General features: G+C 31.6%; 1 protein-coding gene across 1 annotated transcript; it reads right to left on the bottom strand.

Moving 5' to 3' along the window:
* Positions 1-17,410: 17,410 nt before the first annotated feature.
* On the bottom strand, positions 17,411-20,612 carry LOC148266648 (gibberellin-regulated protein 12-like). Its single transcript, XM_088215406.1, has 3 exons — positions 19,504-20,612; positions 17,700-17,730; positions 17,411-17,592 (listed from the first exon to the last, which is right to left on the bottom strand). Exons 1-3 carry the CDS (start codon positions 19,525-19,527, stop codon positions 17,411-17,413), a joined length of 237 nt encoding a protein of 78 aa, XP_088071532.1. The 5' UTR covers positions 19,528-20,612.
* Positions 20,613-20,830: the final 218 nt, after the last annotated feature.

Consider the following 20,830-nt stretch of genomic DNA (forward strand, 5'->3'; position numbering starts at 1 on the left):
GATCTTGTGGCGAACCACACTCAAGATGAAGCCACTTGGGAGCTAGAAATGGAATTTTGATATAACTATCCCCATCTATTTAATGTTTTTTAATTTATATTAACTTTATGTAAGGATATTTTATATTAATAAAATAAATTTGGAGGACCAAATTTTTCTAAAGGGAGAGATTGTCGTAGACCAAAATGATGTCGTTTTTGAAAACCCCAAAACGGTGCCATTTTAGGTTAGAAAAAAAGAAACCAGAGGCATGTTTGTCTTTGGTCGGGAAAGATGAAGAGATAGAGGCGTGTATGCCTCTGCCATTGGCCGAAAAGGACGAAGAGGAGACCTGCACACTGAGAAAGAGGGTCCACGTAGGACTCCTCTAGCTCCTCTCTATAAAACACGAAGGGAGGGAAGGAGATCGATGTAGGAAGAGAGAGAGAGAGATAGAGAGAGAGGAAAGTAGAAAGAGAGGGGCGACTGTTACCACCAATCAGCAGTCAAAAGAGGAGAAGAAGAAGGAAAAGGAGGAGGAGAAACCAGTGATGCGCGCAGGAGAAAAAGATGATTTCGTAGCCCGATGCACGCTTTGTTATTCCACCGCTCCCTCTAGCGCGATTCCACCAAATTTGTGCCGGATCTGAGGGAGCAAAGTGCTTTGCAATGAATTTCGATCAATCTATGGTGGCGAGCGGCAGCGGCACGTGGCGGTTCAATGGCGGCGTGTGTGGAGGCGCGTGGAATTCTAATGGTTACACGCAGTGAGTCCTAGGAACCCGGTTCGAATAGGTGAATTCAAAAACTCTAATGGTTTACCATTTTAGATTTAGGGTTAATTAATCCTCTTTAATTTTGATAAATTATTTATTTAGTTTAGAATTATGAATATATCTAGATACGGGTGTTTGAAATTAGGGAATAAGCAAGTTATTATTAACCCAGTACGGATATCACTGTAACAGGTTAAGCTTGTATATCGGAGATAATTTCACGAACGAGATTTAGACGAAAATTAGGTAAGTGTGTAAGCGCTTACAAGTATAATTTTATCTTTTTAAGATATTAAAACTATGACATTTAAGAATTGATAGTTAGGCGTATGATTCCAATGTGATTTTATTATTGATTGTTGTGTTCTTATTTATGTTTACTACTGAAATTGTTGATAGATTATTTTGCTATATTTTGGTAACTGAATTCGTATGTGTATCAGTTGTTATGCAATTGGGAGTATATTAAAGATATATAAAAGAGTTTAAGGTGATGAATAGTTACAGTATGTGTGTTATAGGTATAGAATATATTAAATAATAAAAATTAAGAAATTTATTAGTGAATAAAATACATAAATAGACATTAAAAGATTTGGGAACCCTTTAACCAGTATAACTGAGAGGTGGGTGTGTGTGTAACCTTTTGGCGTGTGACTGTGGTGAACCCTACCCGTGGATACAACTTTAGCCAGACATGACGAAATGATAAGAATTGTGAACAGTATACTGTGTACTGCAAATTGTAAATTGTAAACTGAATTGTAACGCATTCACGTGGTAGAGGAGATCGTTATTGCTCTCGTTGATACTGGTAAAAATGACATCATGCGGTGAAACTATTTTAAGAGGATATAAACTGATAAGAATAATTAAGAAGTCATATGTAACGTTTATGATACTGAAATACTGAATTAATAACTATTGCACTACTTATTATCTAAATTGTGATACTGAATACTAAAATTATTATATTTATTAAACTGTTTATACCTTAAGTTATGATACTGAAATAATCAATTCTGAATGTTTATTGAATAAACTAATTTATAAGGTTTGGTTAATAAATTAAGGTATACATATCACATGTTTTCTGAATTAAAGAGAAAAGTATTTTGAACCATCTCCATCGGTAGTTTTATGTTTTCTACTAACTTGGACAAATTATCATATTATTTGTTAGTACTTACATGCTTATGGAGTATATTAAGCTCACCCTATTTATTATTCATTATTCCAAATCAGGATATTCAGAACCTATCTCTTAAACAGTGAAAGACTTGCTAGGAGATCATTTAATTTTTATTTTAATTTGAACAGTACTTAATATTAATTATTTCCTTTCTTGTGAGAATTTATTTTAAAGTTTATACATATTTCATGAATATTGGATATTTCGAGTTAAGTATATAAGGGATGTACTTTTTATTATTTTAAAATTTATTGCGTAAGTATTTTTATAGATTATTTTATCATGATATGGTGTGCATATGGTCATAACTTTGGATTGGAGTTCGGGCTGTTACCCTTTAACTTTTTGGGTAATATTTTTTAAATGCTAATTACCATATTTATCTATTTTTAATTGTGAAAAATCTTATAAATATTTAAATAAATAATTAAAACTTGATTAAAAATTTTAAGTGTTATTCAATGCAAAATATAATTTAAAAACATAAATATACTCATATATAAAATATAAACTAATATTTTATATATATATAGCGGTGTGCATGATAGGGAAGTCGCGGACATGTATATTCTTTAATCAATACTTTATACTTTTGTATTTAACCTCTTAATTATGAAGTCTAATATTTATAATCTATGTTTTTTATGAATATTATAACTATTTTCCACTAAGTTTTTTTCTTTTCATTTTTTATTCAATTTTTCATAAATCTTTAGTATGAATTGTATGTTAGAATAAAAATACTTTTTAAGCCCGTAGATCTGTAAAAACTAAACACACAATCTCGTACTGAATTAATGAAAAATGTAAGCAAAAGCGTACTTGAATCCATCGTAGAAGAATTGTTCGCATCCACTTGTAAAATCTTTCGAATCAACACGATGCCTAAAAATTAGTTTTTTTCTAGTGACAGAATTTCAGAAAAATAAAATGGTGATCTAGTGATTCGGGGGTCATAAACGCCTTTTATATTAACAAATTTTTACATTTTTTATTTTGCTCATCAAAAAATGAGAATATTACAAAAATAGTATCTGCACATTATAAATTCATACTTAAATCTGATGCATTAAAGTTTAATACTGTTTAACCGTATTTGATCACTTTTAAACGAGCCCATTAAATTGATAATTTAATACGCATATAAAGGCTCACATTAAGCCCACATATCAGAAAAATCCAACAATCTCTCACTTGCTCTTTATGTGACACTTTAACTAGGCGTTAAATAACTGTATGAGTATTCAGAACTATGGTATCAATACCTGAACGCATCGCCAAACAATCCCATCCATCGATCATAATGATATAAGATCAAAGCGGCCTTTGCTACAGCTAACGTAGCTTAACTTATCAATGGTAACGTATATCAGTATAATTGAACGACATGAATCAAGCATGGATGTGCATCATAGAAATTACATGCTATGTGATCTAAACATGCATATTTCCAATTGATACTGCCTTAACTTTAGTGAGATCAATCGTCAAATATAATATATATAAAAAAAATCAAAACACAAAAACTGGAACGAAACCATATATATATATAAACCAAAACCAAAGTACAAAGTTTATGATATATCTTATAAAATAAATGCAATTATGGTACAAGACTCCCACTGAACCTATACATCATCTAATGATATAACACCTATATAAGCAATGTGCTCATGAAAGATCTTAGGTGGTAAATCCTTTGCTAGCGAATTCGGAATCATAGAGTTTGTTCTAATATGCTCTATCGATATCTACTTACTTTGAACTCTTTCTTTAACAATGAGGAACTTGATATCTATATGTTTTACCTTCGTCGAGCTCCTGTTGTTGTTGGAATACGTAATTATAAATTTATTATCATAAAATAACTTTAATGGTCTTTCTATGCCATCAACAATAGGCAGTCCAGTGATAACATTTTGCAGCCATATTCCATGATTGGATGCTTCATAACAAGCTACAACCTCTGCTGTTGAAGAGGCTACAAGTGTTTACTTAGCACTATTCCAGGAAATAGCTTCCCTTGCAAGCAAGTAAATATAGCTTGATGTAGATTTTTTATTGTCTTGACATCCAGCGAAATCAAAATCAGAATAACTAATGATCTCCAACTGATATGACCTTCTATATGTGAGTATATAACTTTTTATTTTCTATAGATACGCATGACACATTTAACTGCTTTCCAATGATCCGTTCATGGATTGCTTAAATATCTACCTAACATCCCAATAATGTACACAATATTCGAACACGTACAAACTTGTGCATACGTAAGACTCCCTAGAGCGGAAGCATAAGAAATCTTTTGCATCTCCGTAGTGTCTAGGTCATTCTTGAGGTATTGACTTAGAGTAAATTTGTATCCTTTAGACATAGGAGAGTCACCTAATTTATAATCTTGTATGTTAAACCTTTTAAAAACCTTTTTTATATAACTATTTTGTGATAATTCAAGAATACCTCGAGAGTGATCCCAGTATATCTGAATCCCTAATACAAAAAGGACATCCCTAATATCTTTCATCTCAAATTTCTTTATCAGAAATCTCTTGGTTTTATGCAATAAACTTATATCACTACTAGCAAACAATATGTCATCGACATATAAAACTAGAAAAATATATTTACTCTCACTGAACTTGTAGTATACACATTCTTTCACTAAATTCATCTAAAATCAAATGAGATGACAACTTGATGAAATTTGTGATACCATTATACCATTGATGTGAAGCCTACTTAAGTCCATAAATGAGTTTTTTGAGTTTGCAAACCATTTGTTGTACATCTCATAATAGAAAATTTTCTAGTTGCACCATATAAATCGTCTCATCAATGTCACCATTGAGAAACACTGTCTTAACATCCATCTGATGTAACTTAAGATCAAAATATGTCAGTAAAGCCATTATGATCTTGAAAGAGTCTTTTAACGAAACCAGAGAAAAAGTCTCTTTATAATTGATGCATTCTTTCTGTGTAAAACCCTTAGCAACAAGACGGGTACCTCTCCATATTATCTTTCGAATCCCTCTTGGTCTTAAATATCCATTTACAACTAATGAGTTTTACAACCTTAGCCAATAGGACAAGATCTCAAACATTATTATCCTTCATGGACTTTATCTCTTCATTCATGGCATCAATCCATTTTTGAGAGTTAAGAACTTTCCATGACTTGACAGAAGTTGATAGGATCATCTTCCACAATACTAATGTTAAATTCATGTTCTTAGAGATATACAATATAATCATATGAAATTATACTTTTTCTCTCTCTAGTGGATCTCCTAAATGCCATAAGATCTTGAGGGTGTGAAGTTTGTGCTTTAGGAACAGGTTCCTGAACAGGAACGAAAGATACTATAACATTGTCTTGATATGGAGTTTCTTTTTGAACAATGCTACGTATAAGAACTTGATCCTAATCATTGGCAAAAACAACTAAGAGGATATGAATAGATCAATCCATTTCTCTTTAAAGATAAGGTCTCGAACTCTTTATCTCATTGCAAACTCAACATCCTTAAAGAACTGAGCATTTTTCGTCTAAAAAATTATCTTAGTAGTGGAATCATAAAACTTATAACCCTTAGATTGCTAAAAATAACCAACAAAATAATAACTAACTTTTCTGGAGTTCAATTTGTTTTCCTGTGGCCTATAAGGTCTAGCTTAGTTGGACATCCTCAAATGTGCAAATATCTCAAACTAGGTTTTTTGCCCATTTAAAGCTCATAAGGGGTCTTTGTCGTTGCTTTAGTTGGAAATTTATTGAATAAATATGTTATGGTCTTTAATGCTTCTTCCCAAAGTGATTTAGGTAAGGTAGAATGATTAATTATATTCCTCATCATATCCTTAAGTGTTCTGTTTTGTCTTTCAGCAACATCATTCATGCTAGGAGAACCTGACATGGTGTGCTGTGGGACGATACCACATTTCTCTAGAAATCGAGCAAACAACAATGGACATTGTTCACCTGATCTATCAGATCTACCATAGTATTCATCACCACAGTCATATTTAATAGCCTTAATCCTTTTGTTGAGTTAGTTCTCAACTTCTACTTTAAAACTCTTGAACACATTCAGGGACTGAACTTCTCATGAATGATATATAAGTAGTCATATCTAGAATAATTATCTATGAACGTTATGAAATATTGTTGACAATTTCTATAAGTTGTATGGAACAATCCACAAATATCTGTATAAATGAGTTCTAATAAGTCTATAATCCTGTTGGCACCTAATCTCTTAATGTTTTTCTGTTTTCTCTTAATACAATGGACTCATATGTCAAAATCTGAAAAATTTAGGGGATTTAGAATTTCATTTGACACAAGTCTCTCAATTCTCTTTTGGAAGATGTGACCTAATCTCTTATGCCATAATGAAATAGAATTCTCCTGGGTTAATTTTCTCTTTACACCTCTTGCACTAACATGCAAGAATTCATTATTCGAAGCAATTGTATCAAGCAAATGAAGATTATCATGCGCTGATAAAGAACCAGAACTAACCATATTTGAATTAAGAAAAAGACTAAATTTTTCATTTTCAAATAAATATGAATAACCAAATTTGTCTAATACAGAAACAGAAATCACATTCTGTCTAAATGAGAGTATAATAAAAGTCTCTTTTAAATCCAAATAAAATTCAATACTTAACAACAATTTAAACTTGCCAATTATTTGCACCTCGACTAGTTTGTCATCGCCCATATAAATAAATATGGTATCATCACTTGACTTGTAAGACAATGGAGGCAATCCTGCATAGACACACTGATGTGAGTTGTGGTATCAAAATTTATCCACCAGGTGTGTGTAGGTACAAAAGTTAAATTAACCTCAGAACAAACAAAATTAATAAACATATATTTCTTTGCGCGTCACACATTATAGTTAGTGCATTGCTTCTTCTGGTATCATAGAGCTTTACAAAAGAAACAAACATTTTCGGTCTGAACCTTCAATTGCTTCACCGTAATAGATTTACTTGTTTTCTTTTTCTTATTCTTCTTATCCTTTGAGATCACTGCGAAATGAGCACTCTCTGTCTTTTCATACTTGAGCCTTTCATTCTCTTGAACATAATGTGAAATGAGCTCATTCTGATTCTATAATTATTTCTTACAATTGTATGTTACCTTAAAATGATGGAACTGTGGTGGAAAAGAAATCAAAACAAAGTATACAAGTACTTCTTTTGATAATTCTACTCTAAATGTCTTGAGTTTTGCATGCATATGTCACATCTCCATTATGTGCTCTCTGATATTTCTATTTCCTTTATACCTCACAAAAACGAGAGTCGACATAAGTATACATGTCTCGGCCTTATCACTTCTGACGAAACGTTGTTTTAGAGAATAAAAAAAAATCTCTAGCTCTTGTGGTCTCATCGGACATAATGCCCTAAAATTCTTCTGGAATGACATATTCCATAACGAATATACTCATATGGTTTGACTGATCTCATTTTTCAAATTCTTTCTTTTCCTCATGGGTACTGTCAGGAGTAATCGGATTAGGTTGGTTAACTCGTAAAGCCCAATCTAGATCCATAACTCAAATAACAAATCGAACATTATTATTTCATTACTTGAAGTTTGTGTCGTTCAAAATTGAGATAGAATTAACATTCACTGTGATGCTTCAAGTAGAAAAGGAAGCTGAACAGAGAATATACAAAAATAAATTAATTAATACTCATATAAAACTATAAATAATAAAATTTAATAATGAATTTTAAATAAAAGTATATTCCCATATCAAAATACCGAGCATCCGTTAATACTCTATTTTTAAATAAAATATAAACTTATAAGTGGTTCCTTGTAATAATAATTAAATACAGATATTAATAACACATCAAATAATAAAACATTCATTTGGACTGATTTAAAGTTCAAATGTTATACTGAATAACTATCATGTATTCAGCACCATAAAAATAGAATGCAATAATTTTAAATATTAACCTCTATTTGGACCAATTAACATTCACATAAATTATACTAATATAATTGTTTACATTTTAAAATAAATAAATCATCCACAAGAGATGTTATTTTGGTGATATATTGGGCAAAATTAATTTATTTTAACATGTATATGCACATACTAATATTAAAATTTAAAATTAAAATCAAATTTAAATTAAATTAGGAAGAAAATTAACCACAAAATAATTAAAAATACTTCTTTAAAAAAAAAACTTTTTTTTGTCAAAGTCAATGTTGACCGTTGACCGGTCAACTAATTGACTGGGTCGGGTCAACACCTGGCTGCTCCTGGACCGGGTTGGCCCAGCTGAATGGGCTTCTCCCCTTTCCTTCTTTTCTTCATTTTTTTTTTCATTCTTGTGGACCAACCCACGTAACTTAAAAATTTAAAACACAAAAATAAAACCCATAACTTAATTTTTTTTCTTTCCTCCTTGTTCTTCCTCAAGCCCGAAGGGGCTTTTGAAATGCTACAGTAACGGCTAGATTTTTCCAGTGTCGCGTGATTGCCGGACTTTCTTCTTCATGCAACGGCAGTCACCGGTTGCTTTTCCTTTTTTTGTTTTCTGCTTCATATATATACATATATATATATATATCTATATATACAATATACATATATAATTCTAAATTGCTGCATGTATATATACATATATATATATTATTTAATCTTCTGCATATAAATATTTTTAATATTCATATATATATATATATATATATATATTTCTAATCTTTATATATATACATATATATTTATTTTGCATATATATTTATGCATATATACCAGTAATTTTGGCAAGAGGAAAAAATTAAATTCCTGTTTCCTTGAGCTATTTGATATCTTAAACAGAATTAGTACGACCGTCTACCGATTGACACTACCTCTAGAGCTATTTAGAGTTCATAATGTATTTCATGTCTGTATGTTACGCACGTACAACTCTGATTCCTCACACATCTTGTCCCACAAGCTCCCTTCACTCTAAGAGGATCTATCTTATGAGGAGGTATTAGTGGGCATTATAGACAGAACAAGTAGAGTATTCCGCAACAGAAAAATTTTATTCGTCAAGGTCCTATGGCAGAATCACACACAGAAAGAGGTCACATGGAAGGTAGAATCGGACGTCAGAGCTAGTATGCACAACTTTTTGACTAAGTGAGAAAGTAACAAATTTGAAGGACCAAATTTCTTCTTGGGGGAGGGGAGGGGGGGAAGAGTTGTAATACCCGGGCCCGAAATTTGGCTCGGGATCAATTTTTAATAATTAATTTTTATTTAATTTTATTAAATTATTAAAAAAATAGGTATTGATGTAATTAAAACCAATTTTGGAAAAAAAAGTGAAAATTTGAATTCGGATGGTGTTTTAAAAAGAAAAATTAGAAAAATTCAATCACGTAAGACCACCCAGTCAGCTGCCCCGACAAACCAAAAAATGTCGCGTTGTAAAGCACACTGACGTCGGCGCCACGCAGGCGATTCGTGTACCCCATGATCGGATAACCCAGGATTGATCCCGTGCGCGTGGACTGTCCAGATTCGTTTCTCCCCTAGGCGCAATTGAATGATCGAGATCAATCGCGAGGAACGGTCCAGATAGATGCAAGATAGGTATAAATACTACACGTCACATGGGAACCCAAAACCTAGCCACAAATTCCCACCGAAGAAGAAGAACTAGGCACCGGAGAAGGAGTTCGACCACCGAGCACCGCCATACCGAAGCCACCATCAATTTCGAAAAAAAGTAAAAATTCTCCCTACCTATTCGAAATTCAATTTCGAGTACCTCTGTGGTAAAATCGGGTAAAAGAGATGGCAGGTGAACCGAAAACTGCCGGCAAAGCTTAGTGGAGCCACCCTAGCCGAAACTCTAAAATTCATCTGATGAGCATCTTCCTGATTCTCGTTTCAGGTGATTTTTTTATCATTGTATTTACCGTGATTTTTTGTGTAGGTTAGCCGAAGAAGGAACCCCAGCCGCGAAGGAGGACCAATGGAGCCGCCGCACCTGGTGGCCCCTCGTTGGTAGGTTCGGTGTTTTGTAATTTTTCAGTGAGTTGAAACCCTCTAACCTATTTTTCCACAAAGATACTTGTAAAGCCAGCCAAAACCAGCCTGACTGAGGTGGACCGCTACTGTGGGCGTCAGAGCACGGCGACACCACCGTGCCAGAACCCCAAATTTGGCCATAAAGAGTTTTGAACACCGATTTTAGATTTTATGGGTATTTTTAGGTACGTGACGAGTGTTTTGAATTTCACAAAAAAAATTTAGGGAACCCGGTATCCGTTAGGAAGCATAGTAGATAACACAACGTCTCGAAACACCGATCTGGGTAAGGACCCTTCACTCTATTCTCTGTTATGGTAAATTGATATTTAACGATGTATAATTTCATATTTTTATGAAAAATTAAAAGACTCTAAAAATAATTACAAGTTACTAGTGGAGCTGGAACTAGTAGTTCACAATTGTCTTGATTTCTTATTTATTTTTTTGTACTGTCATATTTGTTTGATTTTCATATAGTACATGTTCTTAATTTATAGTTTTAATGGTCTTATCGATTTGTCTTGTTACTTTGGTTATATACTATCAGCATGAATGTAGTTTAATTGATTTATAAATGTAATATGAGATATTATTGATAGAAATATGCATGTGAAAAACTTACTAGGTACCTAGGAAAAGGGCGTACGGATCCGGTATATAGAGAACCCTACCGTGAACGTTATCTCAGTCGAACGGGGCTGGGAAGTCCTTTACTAGAAAGGTTTGAGAGACATGGTTCATCCTCATACCGGACGGGGTATCGAAGTGATAGAATATTTGGTGTCCATTACCGGACGGGGTATATGGACGACTGGTTAATTATAAAATTGGATATTGGATTCACGAGTAGGAGGGACATCCTTATGGACTCCCAATGGGTATTAGTAAGTAGGTAAGAAGGAAAAATTATTATCTCTTATTTTCTTATGCATGAAAATAAAGAGTGGTATGGATATAGGTCTTCATAGATTGTTTTTAAAAAACTCGTTACAGTAAGTATCAAACAAACATCTTCAAGTTTAAAAGTATTTAAATAGAATAAGGGCTCCATGAGTCATTTTTCTTTTTTTTTTTTTACCAATTTTCAGTTTTTCATATTCGTGATTAATATGATATTCTTATTTGGTTAGTATAGCTCATCACTTCATTAATCATTTTATATCAAGATGACAAGGATCCAGATCCCGATCAGTAATAGGGTTGTGAGTAGTTCACTACACGGACTCTATTCAAGTGCTAGCGAATGTTGTCCTATGATACTTTGGTATTCGCTCTTCTTTTCATTTTTTTTTAATTACTGTTTGTCTTTTAAAAGAAAAATTGACGTAGTCCTATTGGGCATTCTAAATTCTTGTATAAGGAATGTAAACTTTAACTCAATTAATCGTTTATGCATTTAATTCTACGAATTCATTTCCCTTTAAGGTTTCGAATATTTTACAATATTAGTTGGAGTCACCAAACTAACATGTGCCCAAATACTATTTATAATACTACATGTCTAAACACCATTGGTCCGATAATCTTTTGGACTCAAACTATCGATTTTTAAAAATTTAAATTCAAATTATTAATAGATGGTAAGTTGAGCGCTTATGTAGAATTTAACAATAACATATCTTTTTAATATGAAATTAAAGCATTACTAGGAGTATTAGATTATCTCAAGATGTTCGTCCATCAAAGTCTTGCAATAAAATGGGCTCGGTTAAGGAAAAAAAAAACTTCCTTAGCTACTCATAGAAGTATTTCTTAAATACTTTTATGATCAAGAATTAGTTCTCAGGCTTTGCTAATATATATTTTATATGTTGTGTGTGTATATAAGATATTTTATGAGACATTATTAAACTAGTTTTTCTGTTATAATTTAATCTTTATATTTTTTAAAAAATTTTAATGAAAAAAGTTGAAATTAGAGAAGTTATGTTTAAACACTTTAAGAAATATCTAAAAAAAAAAAAATGAATTTAGCTAGTTGAATTAATAAATAAGTAACAACAAATTAACAATATTAATTTAATTAATTAGTTAAAAAAATATTAAAAATTATTTTTTAAAGTATTCAAACATAATTTGATTAATTTCAATTTTTTTTATTAACAAGGGAAAGAAAATAAAAATTTCAAATAAATAAAAAATATTTAAGATTACTTTAAAAAAAAATTATTAGAAATCAAATTTTGACAAGTATCGAACTTTAAAAATTAATTTATTAAGCTAGTCCTATATATATATATAAAAGATATATATACGAAATATCTTCAGATCGGGCCTGTGAATTCTGGAGACCGCTGCAATTCTTAGTGGTCCCCAGGATATATTTATATATACATTTTCATATATATTCATATACGTTTATAATATATGTATATATAACATTTATATATATCTCATATTCTAGAGTTTGGATATACATATATATATATATGTATTTTTATATATTTTATATGCGGAGAGAATATGTATATATGTCTTGATAATATACATAAAATTTATTTTTTCAATTAAGACAATGAGAAAAATCTGTTTCAGTTTATTTTCAGTGCAAAGAGGACGACATCAAGATTTTTTTGTCTATCTCAAACCCAACTAAACAGACATCGATTTTTTAACTTCTTATTCGTTATAATAAAACTCGTTACAGGATAATATTTTATCATAAAAAGATATATATATATATGTAATTATTAAATTATAGTAAAAGAAAGTAGATTATTCCAAAACTCGCATTTGGTTGGAGATTTCATGGGCACTTGGATCCGCCTTCCTGAGTTTTCATATTGTTGTAGCATGGACATTCTTCTTTGTGGCCATAAGTTCCCGACGGGACACACAGACATTTTTCACAACAATAATTGCAGAACAATAGACAGTTGTTACGATGCTGAGTCGCGGAACATCGAAAGTTACAAGCTCCTGCACATTCTGTATATACAATATATACATATATATGATCATAAGTAAGTAATTGTTGGGTACTATTTAGCGTTGAAAATTATTTTCAATAATATCAAGAATTATTTTACTTACGTTCTGGTTTCAGAGATCCTTCGCCACCAGCCTGTAAAAGTATATACAGAAACTTATATCAATAAACTCACATATATACATATATGGAGAGGGAGAGAGAATATTACGTGTGAGACTTGAATAGCCATGCCAAAGATGAGAGTGAAAAAGAGAACAGTAGAAAGGGGTGAGAGTCTGGCCATTTTTCTAATATCAAAGAATGTAGAAAAATATTAGGTTAGAGTAGTTTCAAGTAATATGTACTTGTTTGTCTACAACACATGCATGTATATATATATATATATACACACACACACATATATCAAGCAAAAATCTAGATTCATGCTAAATCTCCATTGATCAATGTACCCAGATCACTTAAACAAGATAACCACATAGCATTTTGTGAAAGAAATAAAAACTGAATTCATTTATTTTCTCCTTATATAAAGATTAATCCAATATATTGATGAATGTACCAATTAAATTCTTCCTAATTTTTTTTTATAAGTTAAGGTATCTCAAACGTTTAAACTAATAATAAAATTTTAAAATTCATTTATATATAACTAAGTATTAAGAGATTTTGGTTGATTTGATGCATGACAAAATCTTTTGGTATGGTAAGAAAAGCAAATGTTTATCTATTTATAATTAGAAAATAATAATATAAAGTATTTCATTAAATGGTTGATATGTATATTCTTTTATAATAGTTTATATATTTAAAATTAACCTATATTCTTATATATTATATTTTGTAATTTGTATTTTGTTATATTACGATTAATGTTTATGTATCACCTGATTGATGAATGTATGAATATTTATTTAAAAATATATTACTTAACAATAATAACAAGATTGAAATAATAAAAATAATATCTTATTTCTATATGTATTGGCATAGAGTCTATGATGAAAGTATTAAAGTGACATAAATGATATTTCTATTTTTTTTAGTATATAATCACAAGATTGAAATTAAGGTAGTAGAATTAATTTTTTATTTCTATATTTTTCGTTAAATGTTTCTCTTTAAAATTATGATATAAAAATTAATTATTAAATTTTAACTATAATACTTATATGCAAAGCTCATGGCTTGATACATAGTATATAACAATATATTTTTCGTATTGATTAATTTATCTAAAATAGACATATAACTTTAATTATCACACTTTTTCTTTCTGTTTTTATTCATGAACCCTCTATATAATAAAATAGTTATATAAGATAAGAACTAAATATAATAAAATAGTGATTGAATATAATGATAGAATAAATTATATTACAACTATAGATATAATATAATGGGACACTTATTAATAATAAACTAAGGTGACAAAATATCTCCTAAGGACATTTGGGTTTTCCTTCTTTAGTTTTCAAATTGTTGTAGCAGGGACATTCTTCTTTGTGGCCATAAGTGCCTGATGGAACACACAAGCATTTTTTGCAGCAATAGTTGCAGTAAAACACGCATGCGCTGCGATGATGAGTCTCCGAACATCGATAATCACATGACTTTCCGCATTCTGATTATACAAAATCACATATACATAATAAGTGAATAAACTAATTGTCACTATTAATTCAGATATATATTTCTGTATATATAATTTGATTTTGTGTATGAGTTTACTTACGTTCAGGACGAAGCGATCCTTCTCCTCCAGCCTGTACATATATATATAAAGTATAATCAAACATAAAGAAAAATATAATTTAATATATAATATTCAATAACATATATATATATATTTAGAGAGAGAGAGAGAGAAAGAGGACATTTACATTTGAGACTTTCGCTAAAATAGCAAAAATAATGAGAGTGAGAAAGAGAGATTTAGGGAGTAGCGAGATTCTAGCCATTTCAAAATTTTCTAGGCAAAAAATATTATGAAGGTAGAAAAAAATATATGTTATATGAATATGACAATAGTCCATGTTACATACATATATATATATATATATAGAAGCAGGATATATGTCAATAGATAGGAAAGCAAATTTCAGTCTGTTTTTTCTATAAAATAGTATTGGAATGAATCTACATACATGTTAATGTATCTATATATATGTACACTAATTAATAACATATTATAAAAATGAATCTACATCTATGTTAATTTATCGATTTATATGTACATTAATTAATACAATATGCATGTATGTAATAAATATTAATTTCTTTAAATTATATCATATTATTTTACATTTGTCAAATTAAGTTAACTTTAAATTATTCTATTACGTTCATAAATATTAAAAAAAATTATATGACGATTAAATTAGATTTTTTAATTAAAATACTGAGAATATTTTAAAAATTAAGTAAAGTATTAGAATATTTTAGTTAGGAATAAATAAATTTTTTTTATTTAATTTGCAATTGTAAAATTTAAAATATTAATAAATTATTTAAAATAAATAAATCTATTTCGTAATAAATTTTATCAGGATTCTTAGAAGTTTAACTTTAGATTTCAGTTAGATTCATATGAAAGATAATAAAATGTTATATTTTCTTAATTACTTATACATGTAATAAATATTTTAAAATTATTAAAAGGGCATAAATATATGTATGAGTATGAATGAAACAACAAAAAATCAAATACATATATATATATATATGTTATCTATAAATTGCGGTTGTCATTTATGTAAATAATATATACTTATATTTATTCTTCTTTCTAAAGAACTTCTTACATATCATATATACATCTACATCTCTATGTGTGTACATGTATATTCTTATAAATTAATATCTTTGTCTTCGAGCATCTCAAGCAGCACAGACTGCAACAATGCATACATGCTTCCCATGATTTTGACTTCGAACATCTACACTCACATGCCTTTGGACACTCTTAATTATATATATATACATATACATACATATATATAGTCAAGGATCATAATTAATAAATATTTATAAAAATACCAGAAACTAAAATATTACACTTCATATATGTACAACATAATTGAAAATTTTATATAATTAATTAATAACTCACCTTGAGGGGTAAGTGGTTCTTCCCCACCACCCTGATATACATATATATACATATATATATATATAATCAAAATTAATCTAAATCAATATTATGTGACTTGTTCATTATAAAAATAATACAAGTTGAATGGGTACTAATAAATGATTAATATTATAGAATTGGTCGTAAGAATATAGGATGTTTTGGCAGAAAGTTATACTTGTATTATATGATTTAGGATGATATATGTATGCTCGTAAGTCTAGGTTAAATATAATGGTAGATGATATATGTGTTTAAACTACATTTAAGCTAATATACCAGATTTTAAAATCCATTTTAGAAAATTAAATACTAAGAGATTTGATGCATAACAAAATCTCTGGGCATGCAAGTGAAAAGTTTATTTTTATTTATTCATAATTATTAGAAAATATTAAAATAAAGTATGTACACAACATAAATAAAAAAAAAAAAAATTTAAAGTAATTATAACTGCGCATAAGTCCAGCCCGCAGTTTATTAAATGGAAAACCCCAATCCATTCAACATCAACCCATTATATCGAGCAGACTAAAACGACACCGTTTTTAGGGTGCCCTCGGTATCTTATTTTCATTAATTGAAGCCAAAATATGTTATCTATTAACTACTATTTTATTAAATGGTCGATACATCTATTCTTTTTTAATAATTTATATATTTAAAATTGATCTATTCTTATATGTTATCCTTTTTAAGTTGTGTTCTTTTACGTTATGATTAGAGTCTATTTATCATCTAATTAATGAATGTTACGAATGTTTATTAAAAAAATATATTGCTTAACAATAATAATCAAATTGAAACAATAAAAATAATATCTTATTTCTATACGTATAGGTACAAGATCGATATTGTATACTTATTTTTTTTTATCTTTTCATATATGACGAGAGTATTAAAATAATATAAATGATCTTTTCTTTTTCAGTATATAATCAGACTTCGAAATTAAAGTAATAGAATTAATCTTGTATTTTCTTAAGCATAATATGAAGTTAAGATCTCAAATGGAATATTAAATATTTTCATATTTTTCATTAAATGTTTATCTTTAAATAATATTTATATGCAAAGTTGATGTCATGATATATGGTATAGGTATATAACAATACGTACTTTGTATTGATTAATTTATATAAAATAAACGTGCAACTTTAAGTATCAAGTTTTTTTTTTATCTTTATCCATGAACTCTCTATTTAATAAATAATAATTAAAGATAGAAACTAAATATAATAAAATAGTTATTAAAAATAAAAAATAAATATATATAATATGATATAGCGCTTACTGATAATTAAATACAGTAATAAAATATTTCTTAAGGACACTTGGGTTTTCCTTCTTTAGTTTTCAAATTGTTGTAGCATGGACATTCTTCTTTGTGGCCGTAAGTGCCCGATGGAACACATAAACATTTTTTGCAGCAATAGTTGCAGTAAAACAAGCATGCTTTCCGATGATGAGTCTTCGAACATCGATAATCACATGCCTTTCCACATTCTGATAATACAAAATCACATATATATATATAATGAGTGAATAAACTATTAATTTAGATATATATATCTACGTATATATGATTTGATTTTGTATATAAGTTTACTTACGTTCAGGACGAAGTGATCCTTCTCCTCCAGCCTGTACATATATATATAAATTATAATCAAACATAAAAAAAATATAATTTAATATATAATATTCAATAAGATATATATATATATAGAAAGAGAGAAAGAGAGAAAAGACATTTACATTTGAGACTTTCGCTAAAATAGCAAAAATAATGAGAGTGAGAAAGAGAGATTTAGAGAGTAGCGAGATTCTAGCCATTTCAAAATTTTCTAGGCAAAAAATATTATGAAGATAGAGAAAAAAATATGTTATATGAATATGACAATAGTCCATGTTACATACATATATATACATAGAAGCAACATATATGTCAATACATAGGAAAGCAAATTCCAGTCTGTTTTTTCTATAATCTTCTAACATGTTGTAGAAATGAATGTACATTAATTAATATATCTATATATGTAACGACCCCGGAAATATTAAAAAGAAATGAGTATTTAAATATATCGAATGCGGAAGCGAGATCAAAATTTTAGTTAACATCCCTTACACGAAAAACCAAAAACGTACTTAAAATATAAAAGATTAAACTAACTAAGAGAGGAACTCGAAAATAAGACTATGAGTATGACTACAGAGTCTCTAGGTATCCCCTTCGTCGTCCTCCTGCGGAACGGGCTCGGGAACCATGTCTTCCTGATCTGAAATGGTTAAATAAGGAGTGAGCTACACTAGCCCAGCAAGAACATCACGATATCTCACCGTCACGGAGGTAAAGGTGGGTAGAAAAACACAAAAAGACCAATGGAGCACAATTTACAATAAACTCGTTTATTAACATGAAAACCTTTACCATCCACTTACCTTGGTGGAATTTATGAAAACAATATGAGAAAAACAATAACATCATCATAATCATTGAATAATCTAAGCTGTAAAACATAACACTTATCACGCCTCTTGTAATTCAATCATTGTACAACATCTCCCTTTTTCTCATTTACCAGCCTACTAGTATCCGTGGGGGTCCATAGGGGTTCCGCTACCCGTTAACCTTTAACATTCATAATCAGTTTCCAGGGCCGTCCCCATACCCCGTCCGGTATGGGCGCCAAAACCATGAACCTCAATACCCCGTCCGGTATGAGGGTGAAACGGGCCGTCCCCATACCCCGTCCGGTATGGGCGCCAAAACCATAAACCTCAATACCCCGTCCGGTATGAGGGTGAAACGGGCCGTCCCCATACCCCGTCCGGTATGGGCGCCAAAACCATAAACCTCAATACCCCGTCCGGTATGAGGGTGAAACGGGCCGTCCCCATACCCCGTCCGGTATGGGCGCCAAAACCATAAACCTCAATACCCCGTCCGGTATGAGGGTGAAACGGGCCGTCCCCATACCCCGTCCGGTATGGGCGCCAAAACCATAAGATCTCCATACCCCGTCCGGCATGTGAGACCACAATCCCGGTAGGGTTCCCTACGGACCCGGTCCGTCCACCATCTCCCAGGATATCTAGTCAGGCTGACCCCCATAATACAATTATCAGTCTATACAATCTTTCATTTTCCTTTTCCTCAATCAACATCATCAATTCACATTTAAACAAGCAAATCGTAATTCATACCAACAGACAACATACAATATCAGTTTTTTCAGTCATTCAACCCATAATTAATAAAAACGTAGTGTATGCACACAAATCTGTAAAATGAACACATCAAACCCCATAATGCATTTAAAGCTGTAAAACAGTGTAAAACAGACCAAATAACAGTAAATCATCAATCACACTAGACTCGGGCTCCATTAGCAACCTTAAGCAATTTCACACATGCGTTAATTCAAGAAATACCATTTTATCATTTTGAACTTTAATACCGTGATAGGAAATAGGGTGAGGGGTCCTTACTTGTTTTCGGGATCTGAATACGATTCACAGTGCGCCTGCAGGCCGTCCCTAATTTTCCCTGAATTTTTCCCGGGAAACTGAAACACACTAACCGTACCTGCACGTGTTCCAAAAAAAATCCAAATTAGGCCCAGGGCCTCTTTCGGCCCAAATCGCAACTCCGGCACGGCGGCTCCGCCGTGCTCCGGCGACGGCGCCGCCGCTGGCGGCGGCGAGTCACCTCGGGTTGACTGTTTTCGGCCGTTTTCGGCCGAATTCGGCCACACTCGCATTGGTCCTTGTCAGAAAACAACCCTAGGGCCCTCGGGGGGCCAAAAAATCACGGAAAAACGGAGCTTACCGGTGGCGGCGCTCTCGGGTGCAGCGGCTCTCCGGCGAGGTTCGTGTTTTGGTGATTCGGCTCCGGTCAACCTGTAGAGAAAAGAATGGTGATCACGGTGATATAAAAATTGCATCGAACGGAGGCCGGGAAGGGCCTCGTCGGAGGCAAAAACCGAGAGGGGGCGCGGCGGCGCCGCTGGGCTTCGGCCGCGTATTCCGGCCGTTTGGCCGGGATTTCGGTTTCGATTTGGCCATAGGAGGAATCAGTGGGGAAAAACGAGTCGGGGGTATGAAATTTACCTCGATCGGCGGTCGGAAATTTCCCCGGTGCGGCGGCGAGCGGCGGCGGGTGGCGGCGGTCGGCCTCTGGTTCGTCTTCTCCGGCGAGCGGCTGGCGGCTAGGGTTTGTGGTCTGGTGTGGGGGTTCTATTTATAACCCCTTGCCTTTTGATCACAGCCGTTCATTTTGTTTTAATCTGGGCCGTCCGTGCGATTGAATCTGGGCCGTCCGATCGCGTGATTGATCTGGGCCGTCGGATCGCACCCACGCGGATCGCCAACGTGGCTCCTTTCGGAGTGACGCGATCTTGCCACGTGTCAGGCCCTGGTTGGCCGGGACTGCTGACGTGGCTGCTGACGCGGCTGCTGACGTGGCCCCCCCCCTTTTTTTTTTTTTTTTTTTTTTTTTTTTTTTTTTTTTTTTTTTTTCCTCCTTTCCGGGTGCTACAATATATATATATGTTAATATATATCTATATATAATTACATTAATTAATAAGATATTATAGAAATGAATCTACATCTATGTTAATCTATTTATATATATGTACATTAATTAATAACGTATTATAGAAAATAAATCTACATCTATGTTAATGTTAATGTATATACTTATATGTACATTAATTAACATAATATGCATGTATGT

This window comes from Carica papaya, chromosome 3 (assembly GCF_054855325.1).
Source record: "Carica papaya isolate Zhongbai chromosome 3, ASM5485532v1, whole genome shotgun sequence".
Taxonomy (NCBI): Eukaryota; Viridiplantae; Streptophyta; class Magnoliopsida; order Brassicales; family Caricaceae; genus Carica; species Carica papaya.